This window comes from Protomyctophum parallelum (genome assembly GCF_964188405.1).
Source record: "Protomyctophum parallelum genome assembly, chromosome: 14".
Classification (NCBI taxonomy): domain Eukaryota; kingdom Metazoa; phylum Chordata; class Actinopteri; order Myctophiformes; family Myctophidae; genus Protomyctophum; species Protomyctophum parallelum.
The window spans coordinates 14,991,884-15,010,246 of NC_139709.1; the positions used below are offsets into that span (position 1 = coordinate 14,991,884).

The window sequence follows — 18,363 nt, forward strand, 5'->3', positions numbered from 1 at the left end:
TTGAAGGCCGAAAGTTGTATCCGTCTAGGCGTCTACGTCATTCACATGCGACAGGAGTTCCACACGTTTTCCAACATCGGAGTAAAACACTAACATCAGAAGGTAATATTAATGTTTGTATATTTCATGTTTTATTCACAGTTTATATCTGCATATTGAATGTTGTTAATATTCATATTAACAACATTAATACACTAACATCAGAAGGTAAAAGTACTGTACTGAACCGTTATAAACTACCGTAGTCGTTTTTAACGTGTAGACTAGAGGTTTGTTTACAAATCGGCATGTATACTGCATTATTGTTTTTGCACGTGTGTGTGTGTGTGTGTGTGTGTGTGTGTGTGTGTGTGTGTGTGTGTGTGTGTGTGTGTGTGTGTGTGTGTGTGTGTGTGTGTGTGTGTGTGTGTGTGTGTGTGTGTGTGTGTGTGTGTGTGTGTGTGTGTGTGTGTGTGTGTGTGTGTGTGTGTGTGTGTGTGTATTGTATTGAGGGTTTAATACATGTCTGAAGAATGAAGATACACATGAACATGACTCGTTCGGTCAAGCCTAAGCTATAATAATAATATCTGGGATTTATATAGTGCTTTTCATGACACTCAAAGACGCTTTACATGTGTTAGGGCCAGGGGGGAACAAGAAAAAAGGACAACTTTATTAGAAAAAAACAAAAGAAAAAAACAGTGCATATAACAAGTTTTTAAAAACACATCAGCTTGGGAATGCGATTGTGAACAGGTGGGTCCCTCTGATAGAATGTCAGAGTCCTTGTTAGCAAAATCAAACAGTTTTTATACACCTTGTGTCCCGAAGTGGCAAAATGCAGCCATGGATAAAGCCCTGGCTACATGACTGATCCCCAGTGGCAGGTCCCCCTTCTTATATATAGGCTAGGCCCCTCCCACTGGACCATACCAATTACCAACCCTAATTGATTCCACAATTATAACAGCCCCATGTCCAGAGACAATACTTTAACACTTGTATAATTCACATTTAAATCATTACACATTATCCACAATTCACATAACCCACATATTTATAATCAGAGTTCTCTCTCTATATATATATATATATATATATATATATATATATATATACACACACAAAACACTGATGGCATGTCCCCTACCCAAACCTAGCCCAAACATTTAGATTCTCGTAGAGGGTTTTTCCGATTCTGGCGAATCTCTCTACGAGAGTCTAAAAGATAACCCCGCCCCTAACGTCGAAGAAGGAACGTTTGTGCCTCAAAATCACTCTTACCTTGTACAAATGCAAAATCTAAGCTGCTTTAAATGTTGCCCCACTTGTTTGTGAGGTGTTCGCAATCAGATTAAACACAGCACATGCTTATTTTTCAATAAAAAAGGTATTTTAATCCACTCTGTTTCTGAATCCTCCATTGTAAATGCGGTAAACGGCGCAACAGAATATTGCCCGCGCCCCTAGCGGCCAGGGTTCTCTTGCGCATTTACAATGGAGAGAAAAGCAAGATGGCCGCCAGATTCCGAGACAGAGTTGATTAAAATACCCTTTTTATTGAAAAATAAGCATGTGCTGTGTTTAATCTGATTGCGAACACCTCACAAACAAATGGGGCAACATTTAAAGCAGCTTAGATTTTGCATTTGTACAAGGTAAGAGTGATTTTGAGGCACAAATGTTCCTTCTTCGACATTAGGGGCGGGGTTATCTTTTAGACTCTCGTAGAGAGATTCGTCAGAATAAAAAAAAACCTCTACGAGAATCTAAATGTTTGGGCTAACCCAAACCCACAGTTGGTAGGTGCAGCTCCCTACAATGTAGCCACCAATCAGTAATAAAGCAAGCACCACACAATATACAAAAGTCAAAATCACAAATATCACTCTGCAACACAAATAATACCTCAAACTTTAACCCCGTGTTGAATTCAGTCTCAGTGGCAGGCTGAACTGCCACAGCTCGACCCGTTTCGTTGAATGGCTCTAGAGAGACTGTGTACCAATTTGCGCGATGTTTGGACAAAATCTGTAGGTGTACTGTGCAAAAACTTGTTTTGCACAAAGCGGCCTCCTGGTGGCGCTATAACAGGCCGTTCTGGAAATCGACCGGGTTAACGGTGGCCGAAATTAGCTGCTCACGGACACACGGACGGACGGACACACACACACACGGACGGACGGACGGAGTGCAAAACATACTCTCCCCCCATGCCTTCGGCCTGGTGGAGACAATAATAGAGCTTTAGTTTTTAATAAACAAACAACTGAAACCATTTATGATGTAGATTGGCTATACAATTTACAATTGTGGCATTTAGCATAAGCTTTTAATCCAGAGCAATTTACAGTAAGCAAGAACAACACATGGAATACATCAAAATCAAATACATAAAAAACTAGAAAAAGTGCCCTTCTGGGCACAAGTCTCCACCAGGTTATCCACAGATCCGTGCAGTTAGAGGTAAAAACACTTTTCGGCCAGTTATAGCGCCACCTTGAGGCTGAGTTGAAATTGTTCATGTGTCATTTCGTCCTCGGCCTAGTGGGAATGTGGGTGCACAATTTGACGGAAATCACGCGATGTGTTCATGATTTGCAGCATTTTGTTTGAAACTGAGCACTCCTGTGAACTTTGGAAGCCAATCTTAACCAATCAGGATGGAGTCTGAGAAATCTGAAAGACCCGTTTCGTTGAATGGCTCTAGAGAGACTGTGTACCAATTTGCGTGATGTTTGGACAAAATCTGTAGGTGTACTGTGCAAAAACTTGTTTTGCACAAAGCGGCCTCCTGGTGGCGCTATAACAGGCTGTTCTGGAAAGTTTGGGGCAGAGGTTCATCGTTGGCATCCAGGGAGTGTGTGTGCAAAATATGGCATCGACCGGGTTAACGGTGGCCGAGATTAGCTGTTCACGGACGGACGGACACACACGGACGGACGGACGGACGGACGGAGTGCAAAACATACTCTCCCCACATGCCTTCGGCCTGGTGGAGACAACTAGAACTGCACTCTGTCGAGTGCATACTTGCTTGTTGCACACTAGTAGGCCATAAATGGCCTACTAGTGTGCAAGCAGAGTGCGCAAATACTTTCGACCGCTACAAACTGTCAAATCTCAGTAATGACTACTTGTGCCTGATACGGCAGTGGTGCCAGAATGAAACAATGGTAATTGTTGTTATACACTTCAGAAACATAATGTTGTAATGAATATGTAAGTGACGACTTTGGATGGTGACGTATATGTCAATCAGTGCCTCCCAAGACTAAAACATATCGTCATTACGTCACCATCGAAAACCAATTACACTCAGCATTGGGTCCTTTAATCCACATATTTCTTACGTCATCATTGAGAGCTACATATATACTATGTATATATGTATATGTAATTTGTAAGTTGATTAGCGGTATACTGTGGTTACTTTGCGCCGTACGCAGTCCCAGCCAACCCGCCACTTTTGATGCGTATGCACCGTCCCAGCAAACTGTGCCTGATACGGCAGTGGTGCCAGATTACTTACATGTATACACAGGAGCATTACCTTTAATCCTCCCAACACTAAAACATATCGTCATTACGTCACCATCGAAAACCAATTACACTCTGGCATTGGGCCCTTTAATCCACATATTTCTTACGTCATCATTGAGAGCTAGTTATACATATACACACCATGTAATCTGGTCCCAGCAAATCAGGCGCAATTTGCTGGGACGGTGCATACGCATCAAAAGTGGCGGGTTGGCTGGGACGGTGCATACGAGCCGGGCGAATCTATTACTTGCGTGCTCTGCTTGCGCAAGTAAATACTCATCAAGATTCAAGAATCAAGTAAGCTAAGAACCTAACATCTATCTAACAGTGGAATATCTATATAATGAAACTAATGCCTATACACTATAGAGTGCTATGTCTACATAAAATGCTATCTAAATGGCATATTGTCAAAAGATGTTTAGTGATATGTAGAGCTCTGTGGGACTTCAGTCAACTTAGTAACATTATTAGTAAATGTCTTGTATCTGGTTGTTTGTTTTTTAGACAAATGGAGAGAATGAAAGATGAGAGCAGAGAGGAGGAGGAGGAGGAGTTAAAAGACAAAGAGGTTTCTGAAGACCATGATGATGAAGATGGTAGGGCTTCCTTCATCTATCCATTACTTTATTAACACGTTAATTTAAATTGGTTTTCCCATGCTTGATTCATTTGATTAACTCTTGCACCCCTAGATGATGATGATGATGATGATGATGATGATGATGATGATAATGAAGAGCTGAATGAGGAGGGTGATGATGATGGAGAGGAAGACAGCGCCCCCCAGTGTCAAGGAGTCCAGTTGCAGGCTGCCGATCCGTCCACAGAACGGCTGAAGAAGAAGAAAAGCGATGCTGCTGCTTCCTGTCCAAGCAGGAAGTGCGTTCCAGGCATTGTGTACTTGGGTTACATCCCGCCAAGAATCCGCCCCCGACACATACGAAACCTGCTGGCATCCCACGGAGAGATAGGACGCATTTTCCTCCAACCTGAAGGTACTCTCACGTCATTACATTACAGGTTCAAAGTGGGTGCCGGGACACAAGTCCAGGCGTGCCACAGAATGCGATTGACACAAAATGTCTTTGCCAAAAATAGCAGATCTTCAAGCTCACAACGCGCCATGACCTCGTAGATCTGCTGTTTTTGGTGAATGTTTCTGCCCAGTATAGGCATGCCTCATCTACGAGCTTGTAGATGTGCTGTTTTTGGTGAATGTTTCCGCCCAGTATAGGCATGCCTCATCTATGAGCTTGTAGATCTGCGACACAACACGCAAGTACAATACAGTATCTAAATCATGTGTAACTCCAACCCAACCCCTAAACCTAACCTTAAACCATTCTGGGCGGGAACCCCTTTTGGTGTTTGAAGCATTATGTTATACTTTAGCTATTGAAAAATAACAGATCTACAAGCTCATAACGCGGCACCGAGTGCCGCGCTACGAGCTTGTAGATCTGCTATTTTTGAAAATGTGGTGCAAATCTTTGCATATATATTCTTTCAGAGCAAATGTTTTTAACTCAAATTGTTGCTTCTGGGGGGGACCCTGGAACAACATATTTTCATATGGGGGTTGGCAGCCAATTACATATAATTTTTGGGGTTGCTTGACATGAAATAGTTTGAGAACCACTGACATAAAAACATAGCTCTTTCAGAAAACTCAGAATTTAGAAGACATTTTTTAAACAATTTAGAAGACAATCTGTTCTCGGGTCTAAATGGGTTAATGTCTAATCTTAACCCCTCAACCTAACCTCTAAAAATCTAATCCTAACCCTTAAACCTACCCTCAGCCCTAACCACACCAAAGGGTCAAGACAGTTTTAGCGTTGTCCCTGCGGTGTGATATGTCTTGTTGCACGTTGACCCACGTTGACCCTAGTCATTCAACGCATGGAATTCAATGGCCCAAACCACACCAAGGGGTCAAGACGGTTTTAGTGTTAACTCCTTGCAACCGTTTGGACCCAAGGAGTTGCATGGTGACCCTTTGGTGTGGTTAGGGTTTAAGTCTAATCCTAACCTCAAAGACCTAAACCCAACCATGTCCTCTCACTGTCTGTTTCTCAACTTCTACTATACTTGTGGGCACACTTCACCCTCACCCACACACCCCCAGATCATGTGGTGAGAAGGAGGAAGAGGAAGGCGGGGCAGGGGGGGAAAGGCTTCACAGAGGGATGGGTGGAGTTCCGGGACAAACGGGTGGCCAAACTGGTGGCGACTTCTCTCAACAACACACCCATTGGTGCTAAGAGGAATTCCAACTTCCCCGGTCTGTGGTCTATAAAGGTACGTTTGTCTGGCTGGCCCGTGGTGTATAAAGGCGTCTGTCTATCTGTCCTGTGGTGTGTGAAGATACCCGTCTGTCTGACCTGTGGTGTACCTGTTTATATGCTTCTCTCAACAACTTTTTTACCATTAGAACCACCAGAACCATCTGTGAAGGAAGAGTTCTGTTACGTCATACAAAAATAGTGAAAACTAGGTGTTCAATGTAATCCCGCGACCCACAGGTGGTCATACAAATGGGTCCCAGAATACATTCTATATGCACTACTTCTTGAAAGTAAAAAATAATCTCACCAGTCTGAAGCGAGTGGTGCAACAGCACCCCCTATTGGTACTCTAAACATAGTCACATTTGGTACTAAAAATAGTCACATTTGGTACTCTAAACATAGTCCCATAGGGACAAAGCTGTTCCTTGGAGTGGTTGCACCACTCAAAAAAACCATACAAAGTAAGATAGAAAGTTCATAATATGAAAAGGATCATTTCCACTTTGCAGAAGCAGAGATGAAGAGGAACTAAAGAACAACAGAACAATTGGTTCAGAAATATTAGTTTAAGAACAGTAGATGTTTGCGATGTTTTTGCTCTGGTGCTTTCTTTTTACAAAGTGGGGTTCCCTTCGATTGATTTATGCTTCTGTCGCACCAAATATACCGATCTGAAAACAACGTGTGTTGTGTTGGCTCGCTGTGGTGCGCGGCTCGTTGAATGCAGTCAAACAGAGAGAGACGGCAGACACTCTGGAGAGAAAGAAATTAATTCCACAAGCGGATTCATGTTGATGTTGTGTGTGAATGTCACGCTTTTAACGTAGCAGGATAAAGTTGTGCGTGTCCTGTGGACGGACGCCATGGTCGTTAGTTTAATGCGTCCTTTATTTAAAACTGTGTCACAGATGCAAGATACAGGCCTAGTAGCATCACTGTTATTTCTTTTTATTTTATTAAACTTCATAAAAGACAAGACTTGTAGATTAGATATTTGAGCTGTTTTGCGAAGCAATTTAAAGGTATATTGTGAGTTCTGGGCGTAGTTTTTTTACACTCCTCACTGCACTTGGGGAGAAGCTGTTCAGCATCCTGCTGGTTTTGGCCTTATAATGCTCCTGTACCTCTTCCTTGAGGACAGAACACAAACAGGCAATGGGAAGGGTGATGAGGTTCCTTATGATTCTTATGGAAGGGTGATGGGGTTCCTTATGATTCTTATGGAAGGGTGGTGCGGTTCCTTTATTCCTTATGATTCTTATGGAAGGATGATGGGGTTCCTTATGATTCTTATGGAAGGGTGATGAGGTTCCTTATGATTCTTATGGAAGGGTGATGAGGTTCCTCATGATTCTTATGGAAGGGTGATGGGGTTCCTTATGATTCTTATGGAAGGGTGATGGGGTTCCTTATGATTCTTATGGAAGGGTGATGGGGTTCCTTATTATTCTTATGGAAGGGTGATGGGGTTCCTTATTATTCTTATGGAAGGGTGATGGGGTTCCTTATGATTCTTATGGAAGGGTGATGCGGTTCCTTATGATTCTTATGGAAGGGTGGTGGAGTTCCTCATGATTGTTTGTGTGTGTGTGTGTGCCTGATTTTTTGCTTGCTTAGTTGCACACCGGCGCCTTGTGCGGCGTGTTGTGGGCTTGTAGATCGTCTATATTCCGGCTGTAGTCGTATGGTTAATAATGGCAATTTAAAAAGAAAAGGCAGTCATGAAATCAATGTCTTAAAATGTTGATGTCCACAAGTATCGTAATTTAAAATAAACGTGTGCGTAGTATCTCCACAGGTTCCATTGGACTCACCTCAGTGAGCGTCTAGCATACGAGCAGACAGTGTTGCAGCAGAGACTGAGGACTGAAGTGTCTCAGGCCAAGAGAGAAACCAACTTCTACCTCAGCTCTGTGGAGAAAAGCCACAACATGGACAAACAGCACAGAAAAGGACGGCAGGTAAGAGATTAACCGATTAAGACTTGACTGAGGACCTGATTCTACAAAGTTTTCTGAAAAACCTGTCTTATCTATGTCTGTGGTTCTCAAACTATTTCATGTCAAGGACCCCAAAAATTATGTCTATTTGGCCGCCGATCCCCATCTGAAAATATGTTCATTTACCAGAGCCAGTGTCGCAAATGTGAGCCATCCTGCTTTTCAAAGTAAAGTGGGCAAAGGATCATTTACTTACATAGGAGCCACGACCTCGAAACCAGTATCAAACTGACAACCAATCTGAGGTCTTTTAAACGGCAGACAAAGACATGTCTATTAGAAAAGGTTCCCCTATAGAGGGTTATTAGTCTAGGATAGATAAGGGAGCACTTGTTTTATGTATGTACTGTATGTTACTGCCATGTGTTTTGTATTGTTGTGTATTTTTAAACTAATTCATCTGTTAACTGTGAGAGAAGCTCAATGGAAATTAGCCCCAGGACTTTCTTGTGTAATCCTCGAAATGCAGTAGCCGTGTGGTTTTATTGCTTTTCAAATAGATCAAATCAAAACGATGATAATCTACCATATATGTTTATCTATAGGTTCAGGACAAACAGTGGCAGTTTTCTCAGCGCCAGACCGAGGATGAGATCCAGAACAAGAAGAAGAAGAACCAACATCCTGCGGTTTCCCAGAGTTCCCTGCGGGAGAAGAGCCACCGCCACGAGACCAAGAGTCAGTCCAACACGTCACTGCTGGCCAAGATATTCAACAGCAGCCAGTGACCCCTATAGGCAACACACTCTTACTGTCAAGACGTCAAGCAGGTCACAGATTTGACTGTACGTCAAAGCCTTGATGTCAGGGGGTACCCACGACTGACCTCCATCGCTTTGTTTGTTTAGCAGAGCTGTCATGCTTTTACGTCTTGGGTTTGAGAGCGCCACTTCCACATTCCAGGAATGCAGAAGTGAACGTTTGCCATTTGGTCACATCCTGTCCCATGAAGTCGTCATAGTACTATTTGGGAGTGAGAATGTTGCCATAGGACTTTCTGATGTTGTTGAAAGACCATCTGACTTTATATAATGTGTTTTTTTCCCTCTGCATTTTACCCATCCTAACTATTGGGAGCATTGAGTGCTATTAATACAGCACCCTGCAGGTAGGGGTCTTGCTTAGAGACACTCTGGTTTTGACCAGATGAAGAGCCTTGGCTCGAAACGTCGTCAATAAAGTTATCTTTTGGAGCATACGAGTGTGCGGGTTCCCTTCTCTTTTCATACCTGTTTTAGGCCATTTCACAATAGGGGGCTGCAGCCAGAGACTGACTATTTAGGGTTCTTGACATGGAAAGGTTTGAGAACAGCTGATATAAGGCATGAAGCTGCTTTGTGTGTATGTAATTATTACTAATAAAGTTTATTATTGTAGCATATGTCCGTACACAGACATGTGTTCATGGCAAAGACTTGGCAAATGTTCTTGTTTTGATCATAACACCCCAATTACTGAACGTCAAGTCTCCAGGTTTTCTATGTCAAAATGAGCTTGTAGATTGGCTAATTCCACTATTAATGTTAACTTTGTTTTTTAAGTGTTTTATGTGCCATTTAATTTGTCATATCTGCCCTATGCAACCTTTTTTAAGAAGGCAAAGTAGAAAAGCGAATTGTATTCATAATGATACAATAAGCCCTACAACAGCCCTAGTATAGTCCTTGTTAATGTGTATGTACACTGACCAGTGGTGGGAAAAGTACTTGCATGTTTTAATGAAGTAAAAGTATCAATACTGCAATATAGAAATACTCTAAGTAAGTAAAAGTCTGGAATTCAAAATGTACTTGACTACAAGTACAAAAGTATTGCCATCAAAGTAAGTTTTCAAATGTATGAAAACCTTTTGAAAATAGCAGATCTTATCATCTACAACATGCTCACAATACGTTGCAGTACAATCAATTGTGAAATGTGTATAGGGCTGAAGTGGTTAATGTATGTTTTGTATAATAATCAAAATATGTATGTTTTCAAATAAACGCAATGGAGTAAATGTACAATATTTGCATCCGAGATGTAATGGAGTAGATGTAAAAGTACGGAAACTGGAATTACTCAAGTAAAGTACAAATGCCTCAAAACTGTACTTAATTACAGTAGGCTACTTAAGTAAATGTACGTACTGGTATATGTAATGAATTGCTTTCCACCACTGTCCAGTGTGTCCACTACTCATTCATGCACCCTGACTACCATGTTGACCATTAACCATTCACACATTTACAGTACACTGGTTAAAAGCAAAGCTGCATTCTGGATATTCTCTGAACAGGTCATCACAGAAAGGACACTTTCTTATTTAGGACAGAGAGTCTCTTTTCCTTCTCGCGGAATAATTTCATTGATGCAGTCCCCTCCCACCTCTGATCTCAGCCCTCTTAAGAAATTAGTTTTCTGTTCTCTGTCTGTTTTCTTGGCCTCAATATATTGTGAACATGAAGTTTGACGATGTGCTGATGGAACTGGATGGCTTTGGGACGTTCCAGCTGAGGACAGTTCTTCTGTTAGTCATTCCTCGTGTCACTTTGCCCTTTCACTTTTTACTCAATAATTTCATAGCGGTGGTGCCTTCTCACCGCTGTGATCTCAGCCCTCTCGACGATGGAGATGTCTTCAGGTAAGTGGTTCTCCATTATCCCTATTTTATAAATAGCAGATCTACAAGCTCACAATTGAGCTTGTTGACCTAGTTTTGAAATGTTTGTAAATTGTCATGTTTAAATTACAAAAGCCTGCAGAGCTTCTTTAGGGTAAATCATCTTGAAATGGGGTCCCAGCCAGGCACAAAATCTTTTCAGAATGGAGATCCGTTGGACCTCTCAATTTTGGGGTTGTTGACATGAACATATTTGAGAACCCGCACTGTCTTTAGGAATCTGACGCTGGAACAGAGGATTAAGGTTGGCATTCCAGTGCAGGACGATGGGATTCCCAGTTCATGTCAGATGTTTGCAGAGGCTCAGTATCATCTGCTGCTCAATGCCTCCAACGTCACTGATCTGCCCACCATGGACTGTCTGCACGGATGGATGTACGACAACTCCACTTTCAAGTCCACTCTGGCAACAGAGGTACTTTTTCATGCATTCATAAATGTATCCTTAAAGGACCACTTCACCACTTTTCAACCTATCTTCATATAATAGGTCCTCACTAATAATCATGATAAAATGGCACGATTTGTTTCTACTCAGTCTGTGTCTCATAGGTCTGTGGGCAGTTTAGAAACCGTCTTCCAGTGACATCATCATTAGGCAGATTCTTTTTTTTGTTTTACAAAAATGTTTAGATTTTCATTATCGTGAGAACGATGGCTTCCATTTTTGCATTGCAACTTTTCAGGACTAGAAAGCCTGCAGTTTTTATTAGCTTGTATACCCCATCGGTGATGTCACTGGAAGACGGTTTCTGAACTGCCCACAGACCTCCTATGAGATACAGACCGAGTAGAAAAAGATTGCGCCATTTTTTCAAGATTATTAGTGAGGACCTATTATATGAAGATAGGTTGAAAAGTGGTGAAGTGGTCCTTTAATGCTTCCCTCTTACCATTGTGGGTGCATAAAACAAAAGCACTAGGTTTTGGGTTGGAATTATGCCTGGTTTATAGTTGCTCGCTGGGATAGGGTACCAAAAAAAATGTGTGTGTGTGTGTGTGTGTGTGTGTGTGTGTGTGTGTGTGTGTGTGTGTGTGTGTGTGTGTGTGTGTGTGTGTGTGTGTGTGTGTGTGTGTGTGTGTGTGTATATGCACGTGTATGTGTGTGCGCCTCCACAGTGGGATCTGGTGTGTGACAGGAAGAGCATGACCAAAGCCACAGCAACTATCTTCTTCATGGGCGTCATGCTTGGAGCAGTGACACTTGGCTGGCTCAGTGACAGGTGCTCATAGAAAAAAAGGAGCAACATTATTTTCCTAACTAACTTTTGTTATTTGATATTTGGCTGGCTCAGTGACAGCTGGTGCTCATAGAAAGAAAAAAAAGAACACTCCCTGGATGCTAATTCCAAACATCTGCCTCAAAGTTTCTGAACAGCCTGTTATAGTGCCACCATGAGGCCTATTTTTTTATATTAGCCTACTTGTAGAGATTTTATCCATATATCATGCAAATCGGTACACACTATATCGCTATAGTCTGTCCGATTTTCGATTGGCTAAGATTGCCTTCCAAAGTTTGCAGGATTGGTCCGTTTTGAACAAAATGCCTCAAATCATGAATGCAATCCAATTGCTGTGAAACTGCATGCATATTCCCACTAGGCTGTGGAAGAAATATGTCATGTGACATTTTCAAATCACCCATTTTCACTATTTCTGGAAATTCTTAAAGTGAATGTACTTAAATGTGTCTGTTGGTTTATAGCTTGTGACAAAAAAAAGAATAACTATTGGGTCCCTTGGAACACATATCCATTACCTTACGGTTGTTGACATAACTGTTAGCGACTTTGTATGCAAAATAATAAAGATATTTACAGATGGACAGAAATATATTTACTCCATATATTTCGTTTTGTGACAGGTATGGCAGGAGGAGAATGCTGCTGCTCTCCTACTTGGTTGCCATCTTGTTTGGGTGTGGAAGTGCATTCTCGTCTTCTTTTGCCATGTTTGCTGTCATGAGATTCTTTACTGGACTTGGACTTTCTGGGATCAGCATCATCTCCATAGTCCTCTGTGAGTTTGATGTTTAAATGTACTCATGTTTAAACGATCTAAAGGATTAAATGGTAAATGGTGCATTTATATTAGAGATGTCCCGATACTGTATCGGTATCAGCCTTTACTTGTCATATCGGTATCGCCGAATATGCCAGTCTAACCACCAATTGGACACAGGGGCAAGGGGTTGACACTATGGCAGGTAAATAAAATGTTGGGGCATGTGGATTTTGCGTTCGAGTTGCCCAAACTGCAAGTGCACATTTGAGTGAGGAGTCTGCTATAAACACAACACGAGATATATAACTAGATATCTATAAACACAACACGAGATCACAACACTGGTATCAGTATTTGGTATCGGTATCGGCTAACACAGAAATTGTTGTTGCGACCAAAGGTCACAGTTAACTATACCTTGCGTTTTTGTCATGTCATGTCACACTCAATTTTGCCACTCAATTTGTAACGTCACGTCATATTGTGCCCAGGTCTCGTGGCATCACTATGACATCATCAGGGATGATAGTAAATCAGGGATCATATCATAGTATATGTGACCTACTGTCGCAATTAAGCCCATATATGGAGATCCCTGATGTCATCAATATTAGTTATGCATATATGTCAGAACCTGTATTGACATTCCCCATCCATCCTTCCTCTTCGATGTCTCCCGATCTCGTCCCTCCTGCCCTTTTGACTGATACCAGTCCATTTAAACTCTAGACGAAAGTCCAAAGACCAAAGTTATATGTGCAGCCACCCGGCAGCCTGCGAAAACTAGAGTTCTCAACAGGCCTGAAAATTAAGGCCCGGCCCTACCTGTGCCCTCATCAAACCCTGTACACTCAAGACACTGCCACCGCTGCCACCCTTAGATCTCCATATATGGAGCTGACCTGTTCTGACATTCCATATATTGATCTGACCTCATCAAACCCTGTACACTCAAGACACGCTCCATATATGGCCAGTGCACGCGACCTCGCCCTTTAGGCCGGGGCGAGGTCGCTTCTCGCATCGGACAATCGGACACACTAACTCTTTAAAAGGAAACAGGGTTGGATTTTTTTTTTTTTATCATGCTTTATCCCTGCTATCTATCTATCTATCTATCTATCTATCTATCTATCTATCTATCTATCTATCTATCTATCTATCTATCTATCTATCTATCTATCTATCTCTATAATCACAGGTGTAGAGTGGACAGACAATAAGCATCGCACTATGGTGGCCATTCTGATGAGTATGGACTGGAGTGTCACTACAGCTATACTGCCTGCTGTGGCCTACTTTGTAAATGACTGGAGACACCTGACTGTCACTGTCACCATGCCACTAGTGTTGGCAGTGATGACATGGAGGTGAGGAAGACTCTTTCCCGCCTCTTTCTTAGCCAATAATATTTGAAGATTTGGATAATGTTTGTCCATTTGTTTATAGTATAATTGATTTCATGCAGTATGTATTAATATATTAATTTAATTTAAATGTAGGCCCTTTTAAATGTATAAATGTTTTTGTTTTAATTTTAGTCATAAATCATTTGGGGTCCCTAACCACAGTTTGAGAACCACTGATCTTATGGCATGTGTGACCTTGATGGAATCAATCATTATCTTTGTCCAAGGTGGCTCCCTGAATCTGCCAGGTGGTTGATAAGTAACGGAAAGGTGAACGAGGCTCATCTTTACCTGAGCAGGTGTGCAGAGGTCAACGGCAGACAGAAATTCATGGCTGAGCTTAATCCCCAGGTATTATGTTCAGTACTGTACACTGCAATATACGCAATACTACATTCAGCGTACACTCTGCAATTTACAATTCCATGTTCAGTCAGTGTACAGTGTACACTGCATAATACCATCAGATACAAAATGGGAGATAAGATCTGGGCACTCAAGTTTAAAAGAGACTTTATTTAATACACAAACATGTTTCAACCATGAGTGGTCTTCTTCAGGCTGCTACCTCTTTTAAACTTGAGGATCTCCCATTTCTTTCTGTCTTATCCTGTGTGATCCAAGAGCACCTTTTTTACTATTTTTAACTCAAGAATCTGAACTCACATATACTCACTTGCTTGCTTTAATACTGACTGGCCGCCGGCTTGCTTGCTTAACTACTTAATAACCTGCAGGTCCTCTCCACTGTGATCATAGTGGAGAATGAAGACAGAGTTTACTCCTATCTGGATCTTCTGAGAACACCCAGATTGAGGAGACTGACTCTACTCACTGCCACAGTCTGGTAAATAGACTATGTGGTATATATGTTTGTATGTGACTAAATAATAACTACAATTTATCCATTGGAATACAGGTTATATTTTCTCCATTTCCTGAAAAGTGACAGTTTTTGTTTTCAAGGTTGCCACCTGACAACAATTATCAAATTATCTATTTTGTCTACTTAATGTAGGTATGGGGTGGCCTGTACATCTATCTATCTATAAATGCACCACGTCTCTGTAAGTCTGTACGTGTGTACAGTCTCGAGTCGGACTCGGTCTCGAGTCAGTCAGACCCCCGGTTGTCCAGAACCGCCACATAGCCTTACCGACTCTGTACTTTACAGCCAGGCACCGGTCTAGTATGTATTAAATGTGTGTGTGTGTGTGTGTGTGTGTGTGTGTGTGTGTGTGTGTGTGTGTGTGTGTGTGTGTGTGTGTGTGTGTGTGTGTGTGTGTGTGTGTGTGTGTGTGTGCGTGCGTGCGTGCGTGCGTGCGTGGCTGCGTGCGTGCGTGCGTGCGTGCGTGCGTGCGTGCGTGCGTGCGTGTGAAGGTATGGGGTGGCCTCTACATACTATGGGATCAGCTTGAATGTGTCTGGATTTGGGCTCAACATTTACATCACTCAGTTCATCTATGGAGCCATCGAGCTTCCAGCCAAAGCCTTCATCTGTTACAGTATGAACATAATAGGTCGCAGGGCCAACCAGGCTGGGTCACTTCTGCTGACTGCAATCTGTCTGTTCTGCAACATATTCCTTCCTAAAGGTAATTATGTCCACCTTATTCAGGGGTGGACAGTAACTATTAACTAAGTACTTTTACTTAAGTGCCGTACTCACCACTTCCACTATTCTCATGGGACCCAAACGTACAAATACAGATTTTGACTGAACCAATAGTGAAAACAGCACTACTGTGTAGACAGCCTGTGTAACTATAGCTTCGAAGGCTTCACATCATTTCAATAGTCCGATGTCATGGTTTTGAATAAGATGCAGATTGTACTTGTCTTGACTCAGTGTTGCCACTCTTTGATAGACAATTTTGTTACACCATGTATGTGGTGATCATGTACTGCTGGGAATGGAAGCTGTTGTTGGTTTGTTTGTTTGTTTATTTCAGTTTTAATGTAATGTGTGATGCAGATATTCCTTTCACACATGCAGCTGCTGTTGTAGTTTGAAATGTGAATCTTCTGTTCAGGCATGTTTGAAGTTTAAATGTGGATCTTCTGTTCAGGCATGTGGGAGCTGCAGACAGCTCTGTCAGTTTTGGGTAAAGGCTGTGCAGAGGCTGCATTCACCACCATCACGCTGTACACCACAGAACTTTTCCCCACAGTTCTCAGGTCAGTACAAATACCTACCGGTACATCTAATATTCACTGGTGCAAGAGGCACACAGATCTTTTACTTGAGTAACAAGTTCGGCTCTAGCAGTGGCGAGCAGACGGATCTCAAAGAGAATAAGTCAAAGAATGCTCTGCTAACACCAAAGTCAAAGTCGTACGATTTGTCACACACGTTACTGCAGTGAAATTTGTTCTCCACATTTGACCCATCTTTTGGAGCGGTTGACCGCAGCCGTGCCTCGCTCGGGAATTTGATTAGTTGATTTGACCCCCAATCCAACCCATTGATGCTGAGTGCCAAGCAGACAGACATTGGGTACCATTTTTACAGTCTTTGGTATGACCCGGCCGGGGATCGAACCCCGACCTCCTATTTTCAGGTCAGACACAAGGCAACTGTCTGGTCAACACCTCCATTGCATTGTGGGACAATTAAAAACCAAGAGCAAATGAGACTATATAGCTATTTAACACTTATCTATAACTATGGCTCTTCTGTATTAGGCCTACCTGAAAAAAGTGTCTGTATTTTTTGCAGACAGAATGGGCTAGGTTTCTGCTCATCTATAGGCCGCATAGGGGTGTCCTGTGCCCCTCTGATCATCTTACTGGAAGACGTGTGGTTGCCTCTGCCCAATGCAGTGTTCTGCCTGATAGCTTTGATCGCCTGTCTGTCAGCATCTCTGCTTCCAGAGACACGCAATGCCCACCTGCCTGAGACCATTGAAGACATTGAACACAGGAGGTACACTTCTCTTATTTAAAACAATGTTTTTGTTTTAACATCTTTCTCCCCCAGTTATTTTTGCCAAAATGGATTCCACCCCCACACACACACACGACTGCTGTTGAATCCTACTGACCAGTAGGATTGAATCCTACTCACCTGCCAGTGAGAATTTATCACCCTCCCCGTCAGGCTTCCCTCCCTAGAATACGGGCCAATTGTGATTGTGTAGACTGTGGCAACCCAGGGGAGAATAGGCACAGATTCACAATAAATTAAGAGGCTCAGAGTCAGATTCAACATAAACTTAAATTGTCTTTTATTAAAGTATTAGGGAAAGGGGAAAACGGGGCAAAACGTCAACACAGGGTTCCTCTTGTCAGGGGCTTGGGCTTCTATTCACATGCAGTCCTGTGGGTAGAGCAGAGAGAGAGCTAGTGACTACTTTACTCAGTTGGGGGAGAGTGCTGTAGGCTCTCCCTTGTGGAGTTCAGTCGGATTGTGAGATCTCCCTCATACCAGCCTCCTCAAGAACAGAGTGATTCCTCCTTCCTCACTCCTCCATTAGTTCAAACTGACTCCCCAGACAGCTTGGGCGTCGGCTATTTAAAAGCTTCTGGTGATTGCCTATTACTGCCTGCAGGTGCGTCCATGTCCAGGCTCCCATTGGCTGCAATACCTGTACAGGGTGATATACTCCCTCTATCACCTCCCCCAGCCTCATTCTGTGGGGAATAGGCCTGGCTGTTTCTCCTGGTTTGCCACAAGACGCACCGCGGTGGAATTGAACCCACAACCTCTGCGGTGGCGGGCAGGCACTTTACCACTGCGCCACACGAGCATGACTTTTGATGCGTAATTATTATCTTTTCTTCTTTCCATTCAGGGAAAACAGAGAGAAACCCATCCTGACAGCGGAGTGATGTGCTGCTCAGAATGTCTGATTCCTGTCCGCGAGAGGCGTCTAGCTGTGGACGTACATGTATGACAGTTTGGCCATAATTATCACTGAAACAAATATTTCCTGACATCTAGAGTGTACAGGTGTACAGAATTCGAACCCGGGTCTCCCGCGTGGGAAGCCAACATTTTTTCCACTGAACAGCAGTCATGTTGGGATGAAATTGGGCCTATCCTTTACTTACTTCCTTCGAGGGTGTTTTATTTTGACTCGAGTGGGTGGGGAATCCCGATCATAGGCTGTAACGGTAGCGACGCCCCTCAGAACATGCGCTACTTTATGGTAATCTTTTTAATAAATGGGACCATTATTTTCCAAAAAGAATATTATGACATTATAAATGAGACTTTAAACTAGTGACTGGAAGCAGAAAGTATTCATGACCATGTTTACTAAGGTAATACAGTCTAGGTGAAGTTGGGCCCAAATACATGGACTTCTATGGGGCTATGGGTTTTTTTGGGCCCAATGACAGCGCCACAACAGGCCATTATATGAACTTTCAGGAAATCCCGATTTCCTCAGTGGCTTCACAAAATATCTGTCTGACTGCCCCCCTGCACCGTCAGAGGTGCATGGTAAGGGACCATTGGA

General features: G+C 42.6%; 2 protein-coding genes across 6 annotated transcripts; both read left to right on the forward strand.

The window, feature by feature from the left end:
• Nucleotides 1-36: 36 nt before the first annotated feature.
• abt1 (activator of basal transcription 1) lies at nt 37-9,021 on the forward strand. 5 transcript variants are annotated; one of them, XM_083781992.1, is made up of 6 exons: nt 37-102; nt 4,036-4,127; nt 4,224-4,526; nt 5,660-5,832; nt 7,610-7,783; nt 8,368-9,021. In XM_083781992.1, exons 2-6 carry the CDS (start codon nt 4,040-4,042, stop codon nt 8,548-8,550), a joined length of 921 nt encoding a protein of 306 aa, XP_083638118.1. In that variant the 5' UTR covers nt 37-102; nt 4,036-4,039; the 3' UTR covers nt 8,551-9,021. The 5 variants fall into 5 exon arrangements, with proteins under 5 accessions (XP_083638118.1, XP_083638120.1, XP_083638121.1 ...); XM_083781994.1 differs by having other exon boundaries at nt 4,036-4,123; nt 4,238-4,526; XM_083781995.1 differs by having other exon boundaries at nt 65-113; nt 4,036-4,123; nt 4,238-4,526.
• Nucleotides 9,022-10,263: 1,242 nt separating this feature from the next.
• On the forward strand, nt 10,264-17,731 carry LOC310871139 (solute carrier family 22 member 7-like; the record flags this gene model as incomplete). Its single annotated transcript, XM_083782628.1, has 11 exons — nt 10,264-10,445; nt 10,701-10,899; nt 11,604-11,707; nt 12,352-12,506; nt 13,693-13,861; nt 14,128-14,251; nt 14,638-14,747; nt 15,281-15,495; nt 15,970-16,078; nt 16,620-16,826; nt 17,695-17,731. The coding sequence occupies 11 exons, from the start codon at nt 10,264-10,266 to the stop codon at nt 17,729-17,731; spliced, it is 1,611 nt and encodes a 536-aa protein (XP_083638754.1).
• Nucleotides 17,732-18,363: the final 632 nt, after the last annotated feature.

Coding starts and splice junctions, on each gene's coding strand:
- abt1 (XM_083781992.1), top strand. CDS start 4,040: ATGGAGAGAATGAAAGATGAGAGCAGAGAGGAGGAGGAGGAGGAGTTA. Junction 4,128..4,223: donor AGACCATGATGATGAAGATG/GTAGGGCTTCCT, acceptor TTGCACCCCTAG/ATGATGATGATGATGATGAT. Junction 7,784..8,367: donor AGCACAGAAAAGGACGGCAG/GTAAGAGATTAA, acceptor GTTTATCTATAG/GTTCAGGACAAACAGTGGCA.